General features: G+C 42.4%; 1 protein-coding gene across 8 annotated transcripts; it reads left to right on the forward strand.

The window, feature by feature from the left end:
* The first annotated feature begins 151 nt into the window (after positions 1 to 151).
* On the forward strand, positions 152 to 18,902 carry LOC110537774 (RNA-binding protein 27). Of its 8 annotated transcripts, none has more exons than XM_021624150.3 (21): positions 182 to 559; positions 1,294 to 1,412; positions 1,567 to 1,694; positions 1,804 to 1,886; positions 2,144 to 2,340; positions 3,109 to 3,411; positions 4,279 to 4,509; positions 6,337 to 6,498; positions 8,175 to 8,321; positions 8,575 to 8,719; positions 8,935 to 9,118; positions 9,348 to 9,575; positions 9,742 to 9,873; positions 10,020 to 10,148; positions 10,263 to 10,337; positions 13,792 to 13,953; positions 14,104 to 14,208; positions 15,336 to 15,557; positions 15,770 to 15,853; positions 15,971 to 16,090; positions 16,347 to 18,902. In XM_021624150.3, the coding sequence occupies exons 1-21, from the start codon at positions 501 to 503 to the stop codon at positions 16,425 to 16,427; spliced, it is 3,096 nt and encodes a 1,031-aa protein (XP_021479825.2). In that variant the 5' UTR covers positions 182 to 500; the 3' UTR covers positions 16,428 to 18,902. The 8 variants fall into 8 exon arrangements, with proteins under 8 accessions (XP_090048893.1, XP_090048894.1, XP_021479825.2 ...); XM_090192765.1 differs by having other exon boundaries at positions 9,745 to 9,873; XM_021624152.3 differs by having other exon boundaries at positions 8,578 to 8,719.
* The last annotated feature ends 60 nt before the right edge of the window (positions 18,903 to 18,962 follow it).

Genomic DNA, 18,962 nt, shown 5'->3' on the forward strand with positions numbered 1-18,962 from the left:
TAAACGTATGCTTAACCCTAACCTTAAATTAAGACCAAAAAGCTAATTTTAGTTTTCATTAATGTTTACGATTTTCTGTAGACCTTGTGGCTGTGATAACTAGTGACAACCCCTTGGTTTGGCCAGCAGATTGGCTTACGACATGCCCGTTATGTCGCGGTTAGCGCTATCTGGTATCCTTGGGACGTCCGTACCCTTAACCCTAACCCTAACCTGAACCTTAATCACTACCCTAAATCTTACCTTAACCCTTATCAAACCCTAACCGTAACATTTTCAATTTCAATGGGGGTAACGTCAGAGTTGGGACGTCCCAATGATCCAAAATAGCAATGAACCTTATGTTGCCATGCCTGTGTTTGAACGTAAAGCAACTCGTCCGACCTGCAAGTGAAGTGATTAGTAAAGGCCTAAGCTTAATATACATTTATAGACGATGAAAGTAGGAATATCACAACACACCTTGAACTTATAGTCAGTATTATTAAGCCGTTTTCACGATGATCATAGAAAATGTGGAAGCTTTGAAGTCGTGGCTCGCAAAACTCCTGGAGCCAATGTGAGTGGTGAATTGAAATTACACTTAGCTAGCTAGCTTGCACGAGTTAGCACGCTAACTAGCTACGCCACCGCTAGCTTGCTATGTGGCAGTGCAAATACCAATTGAACGTTTGTGTAAATTATACGGCGTTAAACATTCTGCATATCTGGTATGTTGGGCAAATTGTAGACACTAATCACATGAAGGCATTCTAGATAACGTTATGTGTTTTGGTGTCGCTGCCGCAATACATTAACTAACTAGCCAGCTGGAAAGCTACCTAACTAGTTAACTTTGTCTGACTACCAGCTAACTAAAGTTGGCTAGTTAAACTCAATCAACATCGTCCCAATCAACGATAATCATTGATATTACTATTGCACAGCAAGTGTGGCTTGTGACGTATGGGTAACTTAGGATATTAAATGAACTAGACTGGCGTAGTTATAAATGTAGTGACTAAGGTAACTTAGCTACCCCTAGACACTGCTAGTAGTGACGTCTAGCATTTATAGCCAACCAGCTAGCTAGCCAGTTAGAAAGCCTGACATCCCAGTTTATATAAGTGTGTGTTGTCATTGCTAACATATATGTTAGGTAGAACTAGATTAGTGTCTAACCTGCTGCCTCAATTCAAAATCTCAAACTTTCTTGTCATTGCAACTTTCTTAGCTTGGCTACACATGATTATTGACAGATATTGTCTGATACAAACCCTGTTCTGAGCAATATGGGTAATGTTGCTTTTGCAGATGTGATGCTGACCCCTCTGCTTTAGCCAATTATGTTGTGGCTTTGGTAAAGAAGGACAAAACGGAGAAAGAGCTAAAAGCACTTTGTGCAGATCAACTGGATGTCTTCTTACAAAAAGGTAGGACACACAACTCATTAATGTCTGTGTTGTTTTTCATCACATAAACTAGTAGTTCCATTGTGGAAACATTTAGGTGACTGAATGATAGTCTGAAATAATTCAAGATAAATGTTTATAAAAGTCTTATGCCTTGATACTTCACCTATTACAGAAACCACTGGATTTGTTGATAAGCTCTTTGAATGTTTGACCACCAAAAACTACTTGGGTAATCCACTTGCTAAGGAAGTTCCCAAAGAGGACACCAAACTCCCTGTACTAAAACAGGAGGCTGTGGAGGTAAGGGCATTTGTTAAACTGGCTTCATGCAGAATCCTTTCCGTTGTATTATGTTGCAGTCTTTGATGGTTGGGATATAGCTCATTATTGTTATTTTCTTAATCTTAAGGTTGAAAATGTAGAAGAGGATAGGGGGGATAACAGGAGGAGAAGAAGTCCACTGAGAAACCGCTCTGACTTCAACGAGTCAAGGTAAGGCTGATATCTATGTTTGTGTTATTTTCCTGGTTCTCTCCAGTGAGTTCACCTCTTGACAGTGATGATGCTCTCTGGAGGTCAAGATGTTGGTTTGATTAGGCCCTTATGTCTAATGATCTTTGACACAATGTAGGTCTTGTTGTTGAAATGCTAGTCACATCAGTAGTACAAATTACCATGAAAAGTTTGGTACTGTATAAAAAGTGCTGCTAAATAACTAACCAACATGCCTTGATCGCCTGACCACACAGGGGCCGTGATGACCGCAGACGAGACGACCGCAAGCGGCGTGACATGGACCGTCACGGTAAAAGCACAGATTCCCACCGCGATAGACATGACCGGCGCGGAGGCAACTCTCGTGGGCGCAGCTACAGCCGCAGCAGGAGCCGCAGCCGAAGTGGGAGCCGAGACATGAGCAGGGACAAGGAGCACAGCAGAGGAAGAGGTGAGACTCACAGGGGCGCGGACATGGATAAATCTGCTTCACTTCAAATGTTAATCTAAAAGGTTGAAAACAACAAGAGGCAAGATTCAAGAAATTAGCCTATTGATTGGACTTGTACTGGGGAGATCCTCTGTGGTGTGGATGTCTCATAATAAAGATTATGATAAATTCTGGGCAGTGGTGGGAAAAGTACTCAATTGTCATACTTGAGTAAAAGTGAAGATACATTAATAAAAAATGACTCCAGTGAAAGTCACCCAGTAAAATACTACTTGAGTAAATCTAAAAGTATCTGGTTTTAAATGTACTGAAGTACAGTGGTGGAAAGAGTACTAAATTGTCATACTTGAGTAAAAGTAAATGCTACACATCAAATTCTTCATATTAAGCAAAACAGACGACACAATTTTTTTTTTTTTGTACAGACAGGCACACTACAGTTGGGATTACAACAAGTTATATTGATAGGTGTGTGAATTGGACCATATTGCTGTTCTGCATGAACGTTCGAAATGTAACGAGTATTTTTGGGTGTCGGGGGAAATGTTTGGGAGTAAAAAGTAAATATTTTCTTTAGGTATGTGGTGTAGTTAAAAGTTGTAAAAATATATAATTATAGGAGTCAAGTATGGCTAGCCCAAAAAATTACTTAAGTAGTACTTCAACGTTTTTTAAACTAAACCTTGAACCAGTGGTGTAAAGTAATGTTAAGTTCGCATTGTGACTTTTGGGTTAAAGCTTTTCTCTGTGTCTCTGTATGTTCAACAGATTACAGGTCAAAGTTTGAAGTGGAGAGGAAGGAGCCTGAGAGTTTCAACTCCACCTCTGGGTCCCTGGGTACCCAACAACAGCAGCAACACCAGCATCCGCCACCTCTCCTGCCAACCCCCCAGCAGCACCCGTTCCCCTCCTCTGCTGGCCAAGCTGTCCCCAGCTCTGTTACCGTGGTAGCGCCCGCTCACCTGCCCGACAGCACCACAGAGAGCTGGTCTAATTACTACTCCAATCACAGGGAGGGCAAGTTGTTCAACAAGAGCACTTCAGTCAAGCACCGCTGTCGCGACTACGACGGTAAGGGCTCACCTCTGGGTTATTCTGGAGAAAGACTTTTCAACTGAAATAGTCTCATTTCACTCTGATCTTAGACATATTATGAAATTAGATGTTACCTATGTCTCTTAGCCCTACAGTTAATCTAGCAACAATATCTGGCTTTTACTTGTGCCTTGATTTAACCAGGTAAGTCATTGAGAACCCATTCTCTTTTACAATAATGACCTGTTGTTTATGTAGCTGAACATCTCTTATCGGTTTTAGTGACTGAACGACAAGACTAACTCATCCATATCCAACATAGTTTCTAATGTACATGCAAAAACTTGTGAAAGGATGTTCAATATTGAAGCAGGTGGCCTTGGATGGCCTTCTAGTCATTGTATATGCTAGGAGCCTTAGCTGTAGAGTGTTAAGTTCATGTGTCTACAGTAGTCAAATTGTACAAATATTTATTTACAGTCAAATATCAGCCAATTGTTTGTTTATGAATTAAATGCGGTAGGTTGGTTGCATTCTAAACCTCAGTAAGTGTGAGCCTGGTTTAAAGCACCACTAATGACCCAGGTTCAACATCCTTCCCCTGAGAGTGCAGATCAGGCTTAGAGCCGCTTCTCCAATGGGACACTGTTTATATTTATCCAACGGTCTCAACAGCGCAGTGATATTTCTCACTCTGCCCCACCATTGAGGGTTCAGAGAATTGCCTGGATGTTATCAGGAGCTCTAAACAAAACGGTTGCAAAGTAGATGCATCTAATTTATGGCTGATGTCATTTTTTATATGACTGGGGGGAAAGCAATTCTGAGCGCAATTCTGGTAAGAATGTAATTGATCATTTTTAAGCAATTTTCATCGATTTTTTTCCTTTCTGTCTTCCGCAGAGAAAGGTTTCTGTGTGCGTGGTGACCTCTGTCCCTTTGACCACGGCAATGATCCTCTGATTGTGGACGACGTCACGCTGCCCGCTATGATCCCGTTTCCCCCACCTGGAATGCCACCGCCGGCCCGGATGGCCATGCCACCCATGACCGAGCCGCCCCCTGCCATCAGGATGCCCATGCCCCCACACGGCCAGCCGCCCCCACACGGCATCTTCCCTATGCCTCCTCCTGGTGAGTAAGTTTACCATGTCTCTGCTATGATGCCGTCTCCAATTCGACCATCACTCCTGATCCCTGAATGCTTACCAGTCTGTGTTTGACATAGGTTAAGGCCAAGTGTTTTTCCTGGTCAGGTCACATGATTAGGAAAAACCCAGGGCCCTAACTTTAGATCCTAATGTGGTGAGAGTCATTTTAGGATGCATGGATGTTTGTTTACATCAGTGGTCAACAACCGGTCGATCACCAAACATTTCTGTAAAAAACCCAACGATAAAGCCTGGCAATTAAGTTTCTTTCTTTTTTTATTCGCTTCATGCTGTTGGCGGTAGGTGCACTTGATTCAGCAGCCCTAGCGCTGGGAAGTCAAAGTGTGACCATTTTGAACCGTTTCATGTGTCTGAAGGTAGAATTCTGCCTACCCGGCAGGCCCAGAGTGCAAATCAAGTGCACCTACAGGCCAACTGCTGGCCAATCCGATAGCTCAGATCACCGTGTCTGCACAGTTTCTTAGACTGTAAAAATAAGTCTTGAGCGCACAGCAAAGTTGATACTCTGAGATTTTAAAACTTTTAAAACGATGACTAGATAGAGATTCAACGAATACAGCAGAGCACTGCTGTTTTTATTAGTAACTTCACGTTTAACTTGTTATTCAGCACTGTCAACAGCATTTTATGGCTTATAAAAGTGTTGAACGTTCTCCCTAATTCGACTTGAGTTTCGCCATCAGCTGGAAGACTGTCCCCTTTTCTCAGCGGAGGGAGGGACGGTGAATCAGGTGAGAGGCTGATACGCTCTCCCTCCCCTCAGGTTGACCATCAGATGTAGGCCATCAGTCCAGTAAAATAAAAAAATATTATGCTCAGCAAATTATCTATTGCCAGTGTGATCATATACCTAAAATATCATTTCAAAATGGTTTGAGAAGAACATTGGCAGGGCAATTCAAGCATAGCCAATATGCAGAGGGATAATGTATTCTGCATATAGCCTAATACAAACCTCATTGCTACAGAATTGTTTTAATAGGTTGTTGCGTAGGCTTACGTCTTTTTAAGTCATGTTTAAAAAAAAAAAAAAGTATATATTTTTTTTAATCGACCTGCATTTTGACTCAAGGTGATCTAGACTCAGAAAAGGTTGGTAACCACTGGTTTACGTCATTGAGTAGGAAGCCGTTAGCATTTGTTTAAGGTAGAGGGCTTCATTCCCGCCGGAAGCTGATTTAGCAGCATGATCATTACACAAGTGCACCTTTTGCTGGGGACAATATAAGGCCGTTTTAAAATGTACAGTTGTCACACAACACAATGCCACAGATGTCTCAAGTTTTAAGGGAGCATGCAATTGGCATGCTGACTGCAGGAATGTCCACCGGAGCTGTTGTAAGAGAATGTAATATTTATTTCTCCACCATAAGCTACCTACAATGTCATTGCTGAGGACTATTTCTGTCTGTAATAGGGCACTTTAGTGGAGAAAAACTTATTCTGATTGGCTGGGCCTGGCTGCCAAGTGGGTAAGCCTATGCCCTCAAAGTCCCACCCATGGCTACACCACTGCCCAGCCATGTGAAATCCATAGATTAGGGCCTAATGAATTTAATTAAATTGACTGATTTCTTATATGAACTGTAACTCAGTAAAATCTTTGAAATTGTTCAGTGCAGATACGCACCTCAGAGAAACAGCTGTCTTTGTTGTTGTCTTACCCTCACTAGTGCTCACCCTATACTGCATGTCTGTGCTTTACCTAGCCTTTTCTGTTCAGGAGTTTTAAGTAAATGGCTTTTGTCTAGTATTAACTGGGTTCAGCTTGGATTTGTATCTCCCATAGGGCCCCCATTAATACCAGCAAGTGGGATAGATACTCCCAACAACTCAGGAGCGAGTTCTGCCTCCTCTCTGGGACCGCCTGGAGTGGGACCTCCACCTCCTCTTCCTCCACCACCTCCATCTTCTTCAGTCTCTCTACACCCCCAATATTCTCAGTCAGAATGTAAGCAGCTATGATTATCTAAATTGGCATGGAAAAGTGGTACTTTTAAGCATAGCTCCCATATTATTTTACTTTTTGTCCGTTTGTTTTCTTTGAAATACAGCATCTTTCAAATCAATGTGAACCAAATGGCATTGTTCAGTTTGACTGTAGTAAGTGAGGAAAGACAGAGAAATTATATTGGTTTAAAATGTTTATGGTTCATTCACGTTTTGCAAATTATTTCCTTTTTGGGTGGTGGTGTTAGTTTTGTTTTTGTGTCCTACTGCCTTGCCTGCATGATCAAGTCATTTATTTAGGGTGCAATAACATATGTTGACCAGAGGGTCACACTGTTTCTGAACTGGAAATCTACTGTTGGTGCTGTAAGGTGCACATTAGATAGGTGCAAACTTTATTTTACTAATCCTGCCCACATACGTGAGAAAATGAATTCATTGAAATGCAGTCCATCTCTCTACTCTTAATACAAAACTATAATTCTATATATATATAACACAGACACACACACACTACCGTTCAAAAGTATGGGGTCACTTAGAAATGTCCTTGTTTTTGAAAGAAAAGCACATTTTTGTCCATTAAAAATAACATAAAATTGTTCGTAAATGACTGTTGTAGCTGGAAACAGCAGATTTAAAAAAAAAAAAAAAAATATATATATATATATATATATATATATATATATATATATATATATATATATATATATATATATATATATATGTTTAAAAAATGGAATATCTACATAGGCGTACAGAGGCCAATTATCAGCAACCATCACTCCTGTGTTCCAATGGCACATTGTGTTAGCTAATCCAAGTTTATCATTTTAAAAGGCTAATTGATCATTAGAAAACCCTTTTGCAATTATGTTAGCTTAGCTGAAAACTGTTGTGGTGATTTAAAGAAGCAATAAAACTGGCTTTCTTTAGACTAGTTGAGTATCTGGAGCATCAGCATTTGTGGGTTCGATTACAGGCTCAAAATGGCCAGAAACTCGTCGGTCTATTCTTGTTCTGAGAAATTAAGGCTATTCCATGTGAGAAATGGCCAAGAAACTGGAGATCTCGTACAACGCAGTGTACTACTCCCTTCACAGAACAGCGCGAACTGGCTCTAACCCGAATAGAAAGAGTGGGAGGCCCCGGTGCACAACTGAGCAAGAGGACAAGTACATTAGTGTCTAGTTTGAGAAACAGACGCCTCACAAGTTCTCAACTGGCAGCTTCATTAAATAGTACCCGCAAAACACCAGTCTCAACGTCAACAGTGAAGAGGCGACTCCGGGATGCTGGCCTTCTAGGCAAAGAAAAAGCCATATCTCAGACTGGCCAATGAAAAGATTAAGATGGGCAAAAGAACACAGACACTTGACAGAGTAACTCTGCGTGTGTGTGTGTGTATTTATTTTACTTGCTCTGGGTGTCTCCATGTTTTAGTTTAGTGCATGCATTCTTGACAGTCCCAAGCCATAGCCTATTATATAGAAAAATCTGGCTTTATAATATTGAGCTCAATAGTATGGTTATACTTAGGTTTTCCTTGTAAGCATGCATGCATACAGTTAAAGTAGGTGTTATTACAGATATGCCTGTTTGGGAATTGTCACTCTCCACAGTGTAAAATGCTGTTTTAGTTCTTCTAATGATGTGTCCCATCCCTTGTGTTGCCAGATAATTATGACCCAGAGGCCTACAACCCAGAGTCTCCAGGCATCACTGCAGCCAGCCGACCCCAGTACAGGCAGTTCATCCCCCGCATCCAGACCCAGAGACCCAACCTGATTGGCCTCACTTCTGGAGATGGCCAGGGATCCAGAGGTATCACATGTGGGTCTATCCTGTCCCACTTTAATTAATCGATCCCTTTTACTTAACACAGTCACTTTAGTTATTTAGATTGGGCCTTTCCTCTGCTCCTAACCAATACGAAACACGAGACGAGTTCCATATGTTAATTTATTTGGAGAACATGATCAAACAACTCGAACAGCTAGAATCACTTTACGTATCCTTATTGTCGTCCAGATTCTAGCTGTGTCATTACGACCGACTGCTTTTCTCCTTTTCCCAGCAGCTAACATAGTGATCCAGACAGAGCCGGCAGTGGCCAGTGTTCCCAGCAGTGTGTCCCGCTACAGCAGCACCGAGCAGGAGAGCAGGAAGAGGCCCCTGGGGCCCACAGAGGGCCAGCTGCCCAAAAAGCCCTGGATGGACAAGTAAGAACACACACACACAAGGGCCACCCTGAACACTCACAGTACCCACCCTCCACCACTGCAGCGTTGTGAGCGATTCCAGTTCAATGGCAGTTTTAATTGAGCTCTGTAAGAGCCTGGATTTAGATGACTCGTTACTTGACCCGAACTCTGCTTCACAGATCACTGTCATTGGCTCCTCTGCCCTGTCACTCACTTCTGTCATTCTCTTCCAGGTCAAACTACCAGGCCAACAACCAACTCAACTTCCCCAACAACAAGCCCCAACACGGGGGCTTCCCCAAGAAGAATCACTATGTCAACACTAAGCTGGAAGTTCGCAAAATCCCCCGAGATCTCAACAACATCACCAAATTGAATGAACACTTCAGCAAGTTTGGTACCATTGTGAATATTCAGGTAAGAGTAACATGACTGTAGTTGACTGTTTCATTCGCTTTTTTTTAATTATTTTTTATCTCGACAGCACTTTACTCACAATTTCTTGATATCATTTGTACCACTAAACACAGGAACTTTTTAGATCATTATTGGGGCATCTACATACTTTCGATGGTAATCAAGGACACACCTGCTTGCCTATATCACTACTTCCTGTATCTTCTTTGACCTGTCCCGTCTCCAATAGGTGGTGTTTGGTGGTGACCCAGAGGCAGCTCTGATCCAGTACACAGCCAACGAAGAGGCACGGCGGGCCATCTCCAGCATTGAGGCGGTGCTCAACAACCGCTTCATCCGTGTGTACTGGCACCGAGAGGCCAACACCCAGCAGCAGGGACAGAGCATGGGTCAGGGTCAGGGGGACGGACCGAGCCAGAGCTCTGCCATGGGGCAACAGCAACCCAACGTCCACAAGGTGAACAGCGCACTTGTGACTACTGCAAAAAAAAAAAAAAATCTTAGCTGGTCAAACCATTCATTCATTCAACCAGCAGTTTTGGTTTTGAACAGAGAAGTTCTAAATTCCAGGTCAGCAGTGATCATCATCTATGCATTACTTTCTATCTTTCTGTATAAACCAGCAGGTGATAAAGCAGCACAGTCCCGGGGCCTATGTGCTGAATAATAAGACGGTGCCCAAACATTGCCACGGTGTTGGGGCTGTGGCCGTGGGCAAACTGGACTCCCTGCACCCCAGCACGGACACTGCAGCAGTAAGCAGTAATTCCCTATGCTCTGTGGGTCTGAGTGTGACCCTGTACATGTCTGCAGCACAGTGTTGTAATTATGGCAAAGAGAGTGGATTGACACAGGGCGTAAGGTGGTAATCAAAGGGTCTGTTTGTCTCTTTCTATCCTAGGCACCCCTCGCCTCCTCTGGGGCCCTTCAGAAGGGACCCTACATGTCCACAGTCCTCAAGGCAACATCCAAGTCACTTGGTAAAACTGCCAAAGCACTTGAAGAACTGGAGGTCTTGAAAAAGAAGCAGGCAAGTCAGTTTTGCTGTTAGCATTTTGAATAAGCTTCAGTGTATCATCACCTTTCATGCAAAAATCTAAATTCCACTCTAATCAATTGTTTGGTTTGTTCTTTGTTCATTCAGGAGACATTGAAGTTGCAACAGGACATGAGGAGAAAAAAACAGGAGATGCTTGAGAAACAGATTGAATGCCAGAAGGTATGGTTGCTTATATTACATATATACTGAACAAAAATATAAACGCAACATGTGAAGTGTTGGTCCCATGTTTCATGAGCTGAAATAAAATATTTCATTAATGTTCCATATGAACAAAAAGCATATTTTACATCCCTGTTATTGAGCATTTCTCATTTACCAAGATAATCCATCCACCTCACAGGTGTGGCATATCAATAATCTGATTAAACGGCATGCTCATTACACAGGTGCACCTTGTGCTGGGGACAAAAGGTCACTCTAAAATGTGCAGTTTTGTCACACAACACAATGCCACGTGTCTCAAGTTGAGGGAGTGTGCAATTGGCATGCTGACTGCAGGAATGTCCACCAGAGCTGTTGCCAGAGAATTTAATTTAATTTCTCTACCATAAGCCGCCTTCAATGTCGTTTTAGAGAGTTTGACAGTACTTCCAACACGCCTCACAACCGCAGACCACGTGTAACCACGCCAGCCTAGGACCTCCACATCTGAATTCACCTGCGGGATCATCTGAGACCAGCCACCCGGACAGCTGATGAAACTGGGGTTTCCACAACCAAAGAATTTCCAAAGAACTGTCAGAAACCGTCTCAGGGAAGCTCATCTTTGTGCTTCACCGGGGTCTTGACCTGATTGAAGTTCAGCGTTGTAGCCGACTTCAGTGGGCAAATGCTCACCTTCAATGGCCACTGGCAGAAGTGTGCTCTCACACAGATGAATTCCGACTTCAACTGTACCACGCAGATGGCAGACAATGTGTATGGCATCGTGTGGTCGTGCTATTTGTTAATGCCAACGTTGTGAACAGAGTGCCCCATGGTGGGGTTATGGTATGGGCAGGCATAAGCTACGGACAACGAACACAATTGCATTCTATGGATGGCAATTTCAATGCACAGAGACCGTAATCAAATCCTGAGGCCCATTGTGCCATTCATCCTACGCCATCACCTCATGTTTCAGCATGATATTGCACAGCCCCATGTCGCAAGGACCTGTACACCCATTCAGCATGTTTGGGATGCTCTGGATCGACATGTACGACAGCGTGTTCCAGTTCCTGACAATATCCAGCAACTTCGCACAGCCATTGAAGACGAATGGGACAACATTCCACAGGCCACAGTCAACATTCTGATTCAACTCTATGCAAAGGAGATGTATCGCGCTGCATGAGGGAAACTGACTGGTTTTCTGGTCCACACCCCTACTTTTTTTTTCAAGGTATCTCTGACCAGCAGATGCATAGAGTGCATTTTTCCACATTTTGTTACGTTACAGCCGTATTCTAAAATTGATTAAATAGTTCCCCCCCCCTCAATCTACACACAATACCCCATAATGACAAAGCAAAAACAGGTTTTTAGAATTTATTGCTAATGTATAACATTTTGGGGGAAATATCACTTATCACTTTTAAGTATTCAGACCCTTTACTCAGTACCTTTGGCAGCAATTACAGCCTTGAGTCTTCTTCGATATGACGCTACAAGCGTGGCACACCTGTATTTGGGGACTTTCTCCCCTTCTTCTCTGCAGATCCTCTCAAGCTCTGTCAGGTTGGATAGGGAGCGTCGCTGCACAGCTATTTTCAAGCCTATCCAGAGATGTTTGATTGGGTTCAAGTCCGGGCTCTGACTGGGCTCCCCTCAAGGACATTCACAGCCACTCCTGCATTGTCTTGGCTGTGTGCTTAGGGTCGTTGTCCTTTTTAAAGGTGAACTATCTAGAGCAGGTTTTCATCAAGGATCTCTCTGTACTTTGCTCCGTTCATCTTTCCCTCGATCCTGACCCGTCTCCCAGTCAATACAGCTGAAAAACATCCTCCACAAAATGCTGCCACAACCATGCTTCACCGTAGGGGTGTTGTCAGGTTTCCTCCATGCTTGACATTCAGGCCAAAGAGTTCGATCTTGGTTTCATAAGACCAGAGAATTGTATTTATCATGGTCCGAGAGTAATTTAGGTGCCTTTTGGCAAACTCCAAGCGGGCTGTCATGTGCCTTTTACTGAGGAGTGGCTTTAGTCTGGCCACTACCATAAAGGCCTGATCGGTGGAGAGGCTGCAGAGATTCTGGAAGGTTCTCCCATCTCCACAGAGGACCTCTGGTGCTCTGTCAGAGTGACCATTGGGCCCTTCTCACCCGATTGCTCAGTTTGGCTGAGCGGCCAGCTCTAGGAAGAGTCTTGGTAGAGTCTTGGTGGTTCCAAACTTCTTCCATTTAAGAATGATGGAGGCCACTGTTTTTGGGGTCCTTCAATTCTGCATAAATGTTTTGGTACCCTTCCCCAGATCTGTGCCTCAACACAATCCTGTCTCTGACCTTGGTGTTTGCTCTGACATGCACTGTCAACAGTGGAACCTTTTATATAGACAGGTATTTTATTTTATTTTTTTATTTCACCTTTATTTAACCAGGTAGGCTAGTTGAGAACAAGTTCTCATTTGCAACTGCGACCTGGCCAAGATAAAGCATAGCAGTGTGAACAGACAACAGAGTTCACATGGAGTAAACAATTAACAAGTCAATAACACAGTAGGAAAAAAAGAGTCTATATACATTGTGTGCAAAAGGCATGAGGAGGTAGGCGAATAATTACAATTTTGCAGATTAACACTGGAGTGATAAATGATCAGATGGTCATGTACAAGTAGAGATATTGGTGTGCAAAAGAGCAGAAAAGTAAATAAATATAAACAGTATGGGGATGAGGTAGGTAAAATTGGGTAGGCTATTTACCGATAGACTATGTACAGCTGCAGCGATCGGTTAGCTGCTCAGATGTATGTGCCTTTCCAAATCATGTCCAATCAATTGAATTGACCACAGGTGGACTCCAAGTTGTAGAAGCATCTCAAGGATGATCAATGGAAGCCGGATACACCTGAGCTTGATTTTGAGTCTCATAGCAAAGGGTCTGAATATTTATCTAAATAAGGTATTTCTGTTTATTTTTAATAAATTTGCTACAATTTCAAATCGCCTGTTTTCACTTTGACATTGTGGGGTATTGTGTGTAGATTGATGAGGGGCAAAACATGATTTAATTAATTTTAGAATAAGGCTGTCACGTAACAAAATGTGGAAAAGGGAAAGGGGTCTGAATACTTTCCAAATGGATTGTATCTGTATTCCCAGTCATGTGAATCTATAGATTAGGGCCTAATTCATTTATTTCAATTGACTGATTCCCTTATAAACGGTTCAGATCTTTGAAATTGTTGCATGTTGCGTTGATATTTCTGTTCAGTGTAGTTAATAATTTAAAGGATACCGCCATCACCACCTTCCATTTTACAGTTGCACATAAGCCACATGCAGTGATCATCATCACATTGTCCATTCACTATCAAAACCAAGGACACCAGTAAGACCAAAAGAGCCTGTGTGTTGTCCTGGAAAACTCTGCTAGCACTGATTAGTCAATCTCATGTCCTTCCTCCTATAGGCTCTAATAAACAGACTTGAAAAGAACCGGGCCACATTGAAGCCAGAGGAGAGGGCCAACCTTATGAAGACTCTGAAGGATCTGACCGACAAGATCTCCCAGCTCCAGAATGAGATGAACCCAGCCTCCCACTCCACGGCCCAGTCCAAGACCAAGATAGATGTGAGTCTACCTACCATATCATATAGGGCTGTAATTACTTAATTGCGCCATCACCGCCATTTACAGTATTTGCTTATACTATGTAGTTCATGCATTGGGGAAATCCAAATGTAATATCAATGGCTCTGTTTGATTTGTGCTTTCCCTCAGAAACAAAAGGAGCTTCTGGATGCAGAGCTTGATTTCCACAAGAAGATGAGTTCTGGAGAGGACACGACAGACCTGAAGCAGAAACTGGGTCAGCTACAGGTTGAGGTGGGTAGACGGAGTATCCATACTTTCGGAAGTCCTCTCTCTAGAACTAATGACCATGTCTGGAATGTGGCAGTGTTCTGGCATACTGAAAGAGTAGTGGCAGACAAGACAACTCCAACAAATGTGCAACCTTTTAGAAGAATGGTCTGAAGCTAGCAGCAGGACATCACCTTGGATGTGAACGTAGGCCTTGCCACACAGCTTCTCTCGTCTGCTGCTAGTCACATATGTTGCCCAGTGTTTCCTCTGCAGTCATTTAGCTGGGGTGCTGCACCAGGGCAAAATCATTGCCGGCACACCCCAAAAATCAAAATTCTACAATCAATTCCAGAGGAAAAACACGTCCTCGGTGTCAGAGGATCAGGTTCTAAACAACAAACTCGTTGTTTTTCTTCTTCTCATGGCAACACCTCTGCATGGCTTTCCCAGCCTGGTGTGCTTAAATTAGCTTCCATGAAATATGCATTGCTTTATCCCTCTTCTGCACATTAAACTGCAGGCACTTACCAAGCCCAGAGGACACCCACTAACGAAACACATATCCTACATTGATGCATCTGATTTCATTAAAGTTTGAGCTCGTGTTCCTTGTAAGAAAATAGAGGGATGACATTTAGTAGGAGGGGTGGGGAAGGACGAGTGTTGGCGTTCACCATTTTGACATTTGAGTTATTTAGCAGACTCTCTTATCCAGAGCGACTTACAGGAGCATTTAGGGTTAAGTACCTTGCTCAAGGATACAGACAGATTTTTCACCAAGTCAGCTTGGGGATTCGAACCAGCCATCTTTTGTTTTCTGGCCCTACGCCCTTAACCAGTAGGCTACCTGCCGCTCCAAGACATCAGGCCCATCACAATCAGCCTGCTGGTCCATATTCCCTTGGACTCATTAAAGATGGATACCAGACCTGTGGGGACACTTGTTCTGAGTGGCATTACATTTTCTTCCTAGATACTGACGCTGCATGGCACTGTTTGCTGAGGACATGCCAGGTGGCACAACTGTCTTTCTTGCTTCCACATCTGTCTCTGTGGTACTCTCCTAATAGTGCCAGGTGGCACCTCATTTTGTGTGATGTTGAGGAGTAGCTGTGGATCTGATGACTTTGTTGGCTGTGTTCCCCTAGGCCACGTGGTTGGGCTTGATACCGACCGGGCGGGGAAAGGTGGACGATCCAATAGGCGTCAGGGGCAGGGGCCGAGGCCGAGGAAGGGGCAGGGGACGGGGACACAGAGGAGGAGGAGGAAGAGGAGGGGGCAATCACATGGTGGTGGACCACAGGCCCCGGGCCATCGCCATCATGGGAGTCACACAGGAAGAGAAGGAGGAGCTGCTGCCTCACTTTGTGGTAAGGAAATACAACAATCACATCTTATCCTATCCAGCTAGTTGTATGGTTCCCCCAAAATGGCTTATTTTAACATTGGAAAGTCAGAGCTAGAACTCATCCTGTGGCACAAAGCATGAATATTTATAGTAGTAAAAACAATGCCTGAGAATATGTGTAAAGGAGTTTCCACTGGCACTTACGGCTGTTTGGTATTCTTGTCTTTGTCACAGAAATTTGGTGAGATACAGGAGCTTCATGATCAGGATGCCACCAGCGTTGTCATAACGTTCAAGACCCGGAGTGAAGCAGAGAATGTATGTCCTGCAGATGTGACACACAGTAGCTCGTAACATTTGGATGCCTTTATAACAGACAGTTAACACAAGTTTGAATTGAATTTCACCCTTCATGATAATTTTCACATTTTATAGGCTGCAAACCAAGGAGCAAAGTTCAAAGGTCGCGTTCTACAGATTTCATGGCACAAGCCGAAGACTCCATCCATGTCCACAGAGCCTGAAGAGGAGTCGTTGAAGGATGAGGCCAATAAGGTACATTACTATACCTCTCTCCCCATACATTTCCTGTTTTTTTACCATTTAGGCATTTTGGAAAAGCGTGTCATGTTAATAAATCAGAATTAAATTATATAAATAAGAGTGCAGCATAGCTGTGTCCTAATACGAATTATCGATTGCAAAATGGTTGATTTAGTGAGTTTTGTATTTATTTTGCGGAATTATAGATCGTTTTTAGTCAATGTTTTAATGACATCAAAATGCATGTTCTTTGATTTCATTCCTCCAGGAGGAAGTCAGCCCCTACCTGCTTATGGAGGAAGACGACGATGAGGATGATGAGTACGAGAGTCGTTCGTGGAGGCGATGAATGCAATATGAACGTATCACTTTTTAGTGGGAATTACTTTATTTTTTAAAAACAAATTCAAGCCGATTTGACGAAATCACTTGTTTTTTTGTTGTTGCAATTTCCAGTATTTTGAGACTGAAGAATGAAACACATGAGAGAAAGCAGTTCCTTTAATGATACGTTTGAAGCTTGAAAAGGCAGACTGTTTTGTCTCTTCAAACATCTGAATAATTATTCAAATCTCACTTTTTCTGAGAAAAAAATCTAAACCATTATAAATAGATGTATGTTTCGATGTGGTTACTAGATAATCGGTAACACACAACATTTGTGACTACTGTGAATAGCTAGTTATTTTTATATATATTTAAGCTATGGTTTCCTTCGCTCCCTTGTTTGGCTAATGTTGTCTATAATTTCGAGGCTCAAAGGTCCTCAGTCCAGGGACGGCCACACCCTCACAGATCTCACCGTCTCGGTCTACAGCAGAGGTCACTAAGTTTACAGTCCCCTGTTGAAATGCCCTTGCAAATTAGATACAACCTCCGTCTTGAATTTCGAGATACAATTGATATTCCCCTGAGTATTTTGTTGTCGACTAAATGTGTGGTGCCACTTTATGTACATATGAACACCAAGACTGTTACGCACTTTTGAGATGGTGTGTAACAACTGTTTTCCCAAGTCATCTTCCCTTAGTCATCTGAAAGCCAAAGACATATTTGGATGAGGAGCTAGTCATTTATTGTCAAACGTGTTGGATTTCTGTAGACAATGTTGTTTGAATGTATACTGAACGTTTGATTTGTATCTCTAATTTTGCCTTACGTAATCAGCAGAAGGCTGACTTTTTATGAGATGAGTGATTTTCTTCTGTAAATGTTGTAAATGTTTGCAATAGGATTTACTTTGATACTTTTTCCCCCCATTTTTAGTCATTTGAATGAATGTGGAAATGGTCAGGAAAAGAGGTCCCACTTTACTCTGCTTATTTAACCTAGGTTTGTGTTTAAACCAACCCTTGTGGCGTCACTTCACATAACATCAAAGACACATTCATACCAACTCATCTCGGCCAGTATTCATCTTCAAGGGAAAATGTATGGTTTTGACAGAGTTGTCAAATAACCAGTCATTTGTTACAGATTGGTAATGTTTCCATGCACAGTTTCGGATCTTAATTGACATACATCAGCAGTAAATCCATTTCCACATAAGCGAGGCACCTAATGTTAATGAGTGAGGACCCCCCCCCCCCCCCCATACCGCCCTGCAAGTGGAGAAATGTTGGTGGCTCTGAATGTGTTAACTAACATCAACTCTTGTATAATTGATGAAAAACAAAAGCTATATTTCCATACTGTATTTACATTTATTCAAGAGAGGGAGAGCTGAAATTCTTTAGAGATGCCCCTGAAGTATAGATATTGAACCCTGTAGCGTGTTATGCTTTCATATTTGGCCAGGACCAACCACCCTGTTGTAACTCAAGACTAAACCATTGGATTCAATGTAAGCGCTGAAAACGGTTATGTTGCCGTAGCCCCTATAAGATTTTGACCCTTGTTCATTTTGCAGTCTTCTTGGGAAAGTTAGGAGATTAGAGTAACAGGAAAGGAAGACTCCTCTCTAGACTTTGACTTGTCCTATCAGTGTGAGGCTTGGCGATAACTTTATCAGCATGACAATTTTATATCAGTTAGGTCACAACATGTTTCTTTTTGGAGATCAATAAAAAGCCCATTGGAATGTGAGAAAGGGATGCCAGTCAGACTCCAGAACAGGGCTCTCCAACCCTGTTCGTGAAGAGTGACCCTCCTGTAGGATTTCACTCCAATCCCAGCTGTAACACCTGATTCCGCTTATCAACCAGCTGATTATTAGATTTGGGTTTGATTAAGGTAGGAGTGAGAACCTACAGGACGGTAGCTCTCCAGGAAAAGGGTTGGAGAACCCTGCTCTAGAAGGACAATGCAGAGAATAAGAAATTGTAGTTTTTCACTGCACAGTACCCTTCTTGTTTGCTATGTGCTTTTCCTGTTTGGATTGCATATTTCACAGCAACATATGAACAGCCTTTGCTTGATAACTTCAGTAGGAGAAATCTAATGGCAGGACTATTACTTCAGTGAGATTTCAGAATTTGCTTTGAGGATTTTCTCCCAATGTTTGTACTACCTTGTGGACGCTACTATGACATGGTAGTGTAAAATGTAAAACACTTATTGGAAGAATATTTTTTGGGATTTGTTATTGTTTATATTTTCAGGAAGTGTATGTATTTTTGATTTATTCTGTTTGTAAAATGGATTTCTAACTCACTAGCATGTTTGCTTTTACCAATAAACATGGAGGAATGGTGTTAGGAACAAAATACATTTAAATAAACAACTTGAATTAGACAAGTTAAAAAAATATATATATACCGTTAAAATTTCGACATTGCGAAGATGCGAGAGAAACCATTCCCAAAAAATATTACCTTTAAAACCTGTGTTGTGTCCTTTCTTTAGTATAGATCTGAATGATATATAGTTGAAGTCGGGAGTTTAC

Source organism: Oncorhynchus mykiss, chromosome 12 (assembly GCF_057628025.1).
Source record: "Oncorhynchus mykiss isolate SJ-2025 chromosome 12, ASM5762802v1, whole genome shotgun sequence".
NCBI lineage: Eukaryota > Metazoa > Chordata > Actinopteri > Salmoniformes > Salmonidae > Oncorhynchus > Oncorhynchus mykiss.

Bases quoted from the DNA above. Each gene is read 5' to 3' on its own strand.
- LOC110537774 (XM_021624150.3), top strand. From the start codon at position 501: ATGATCATAGAAAATGTGGAAGCTTTGAAGTCGTGGCTCGCAAAACTC. The intron at 1,887-2,143 runs GTAAGGCTGATA...CTGACCACACAG, and splicing joins TCTGACTTCAACGAGTCAAG to GGGCCGTGATGACCGCAGAC. The intron at 4,510-6,336 runs GTGAGTAAGTTT...TATCTCCCATAG, and splicing joins CTTCCCTATGCCTCCTCCTG to GGCCCCCATTAATACCAGCA.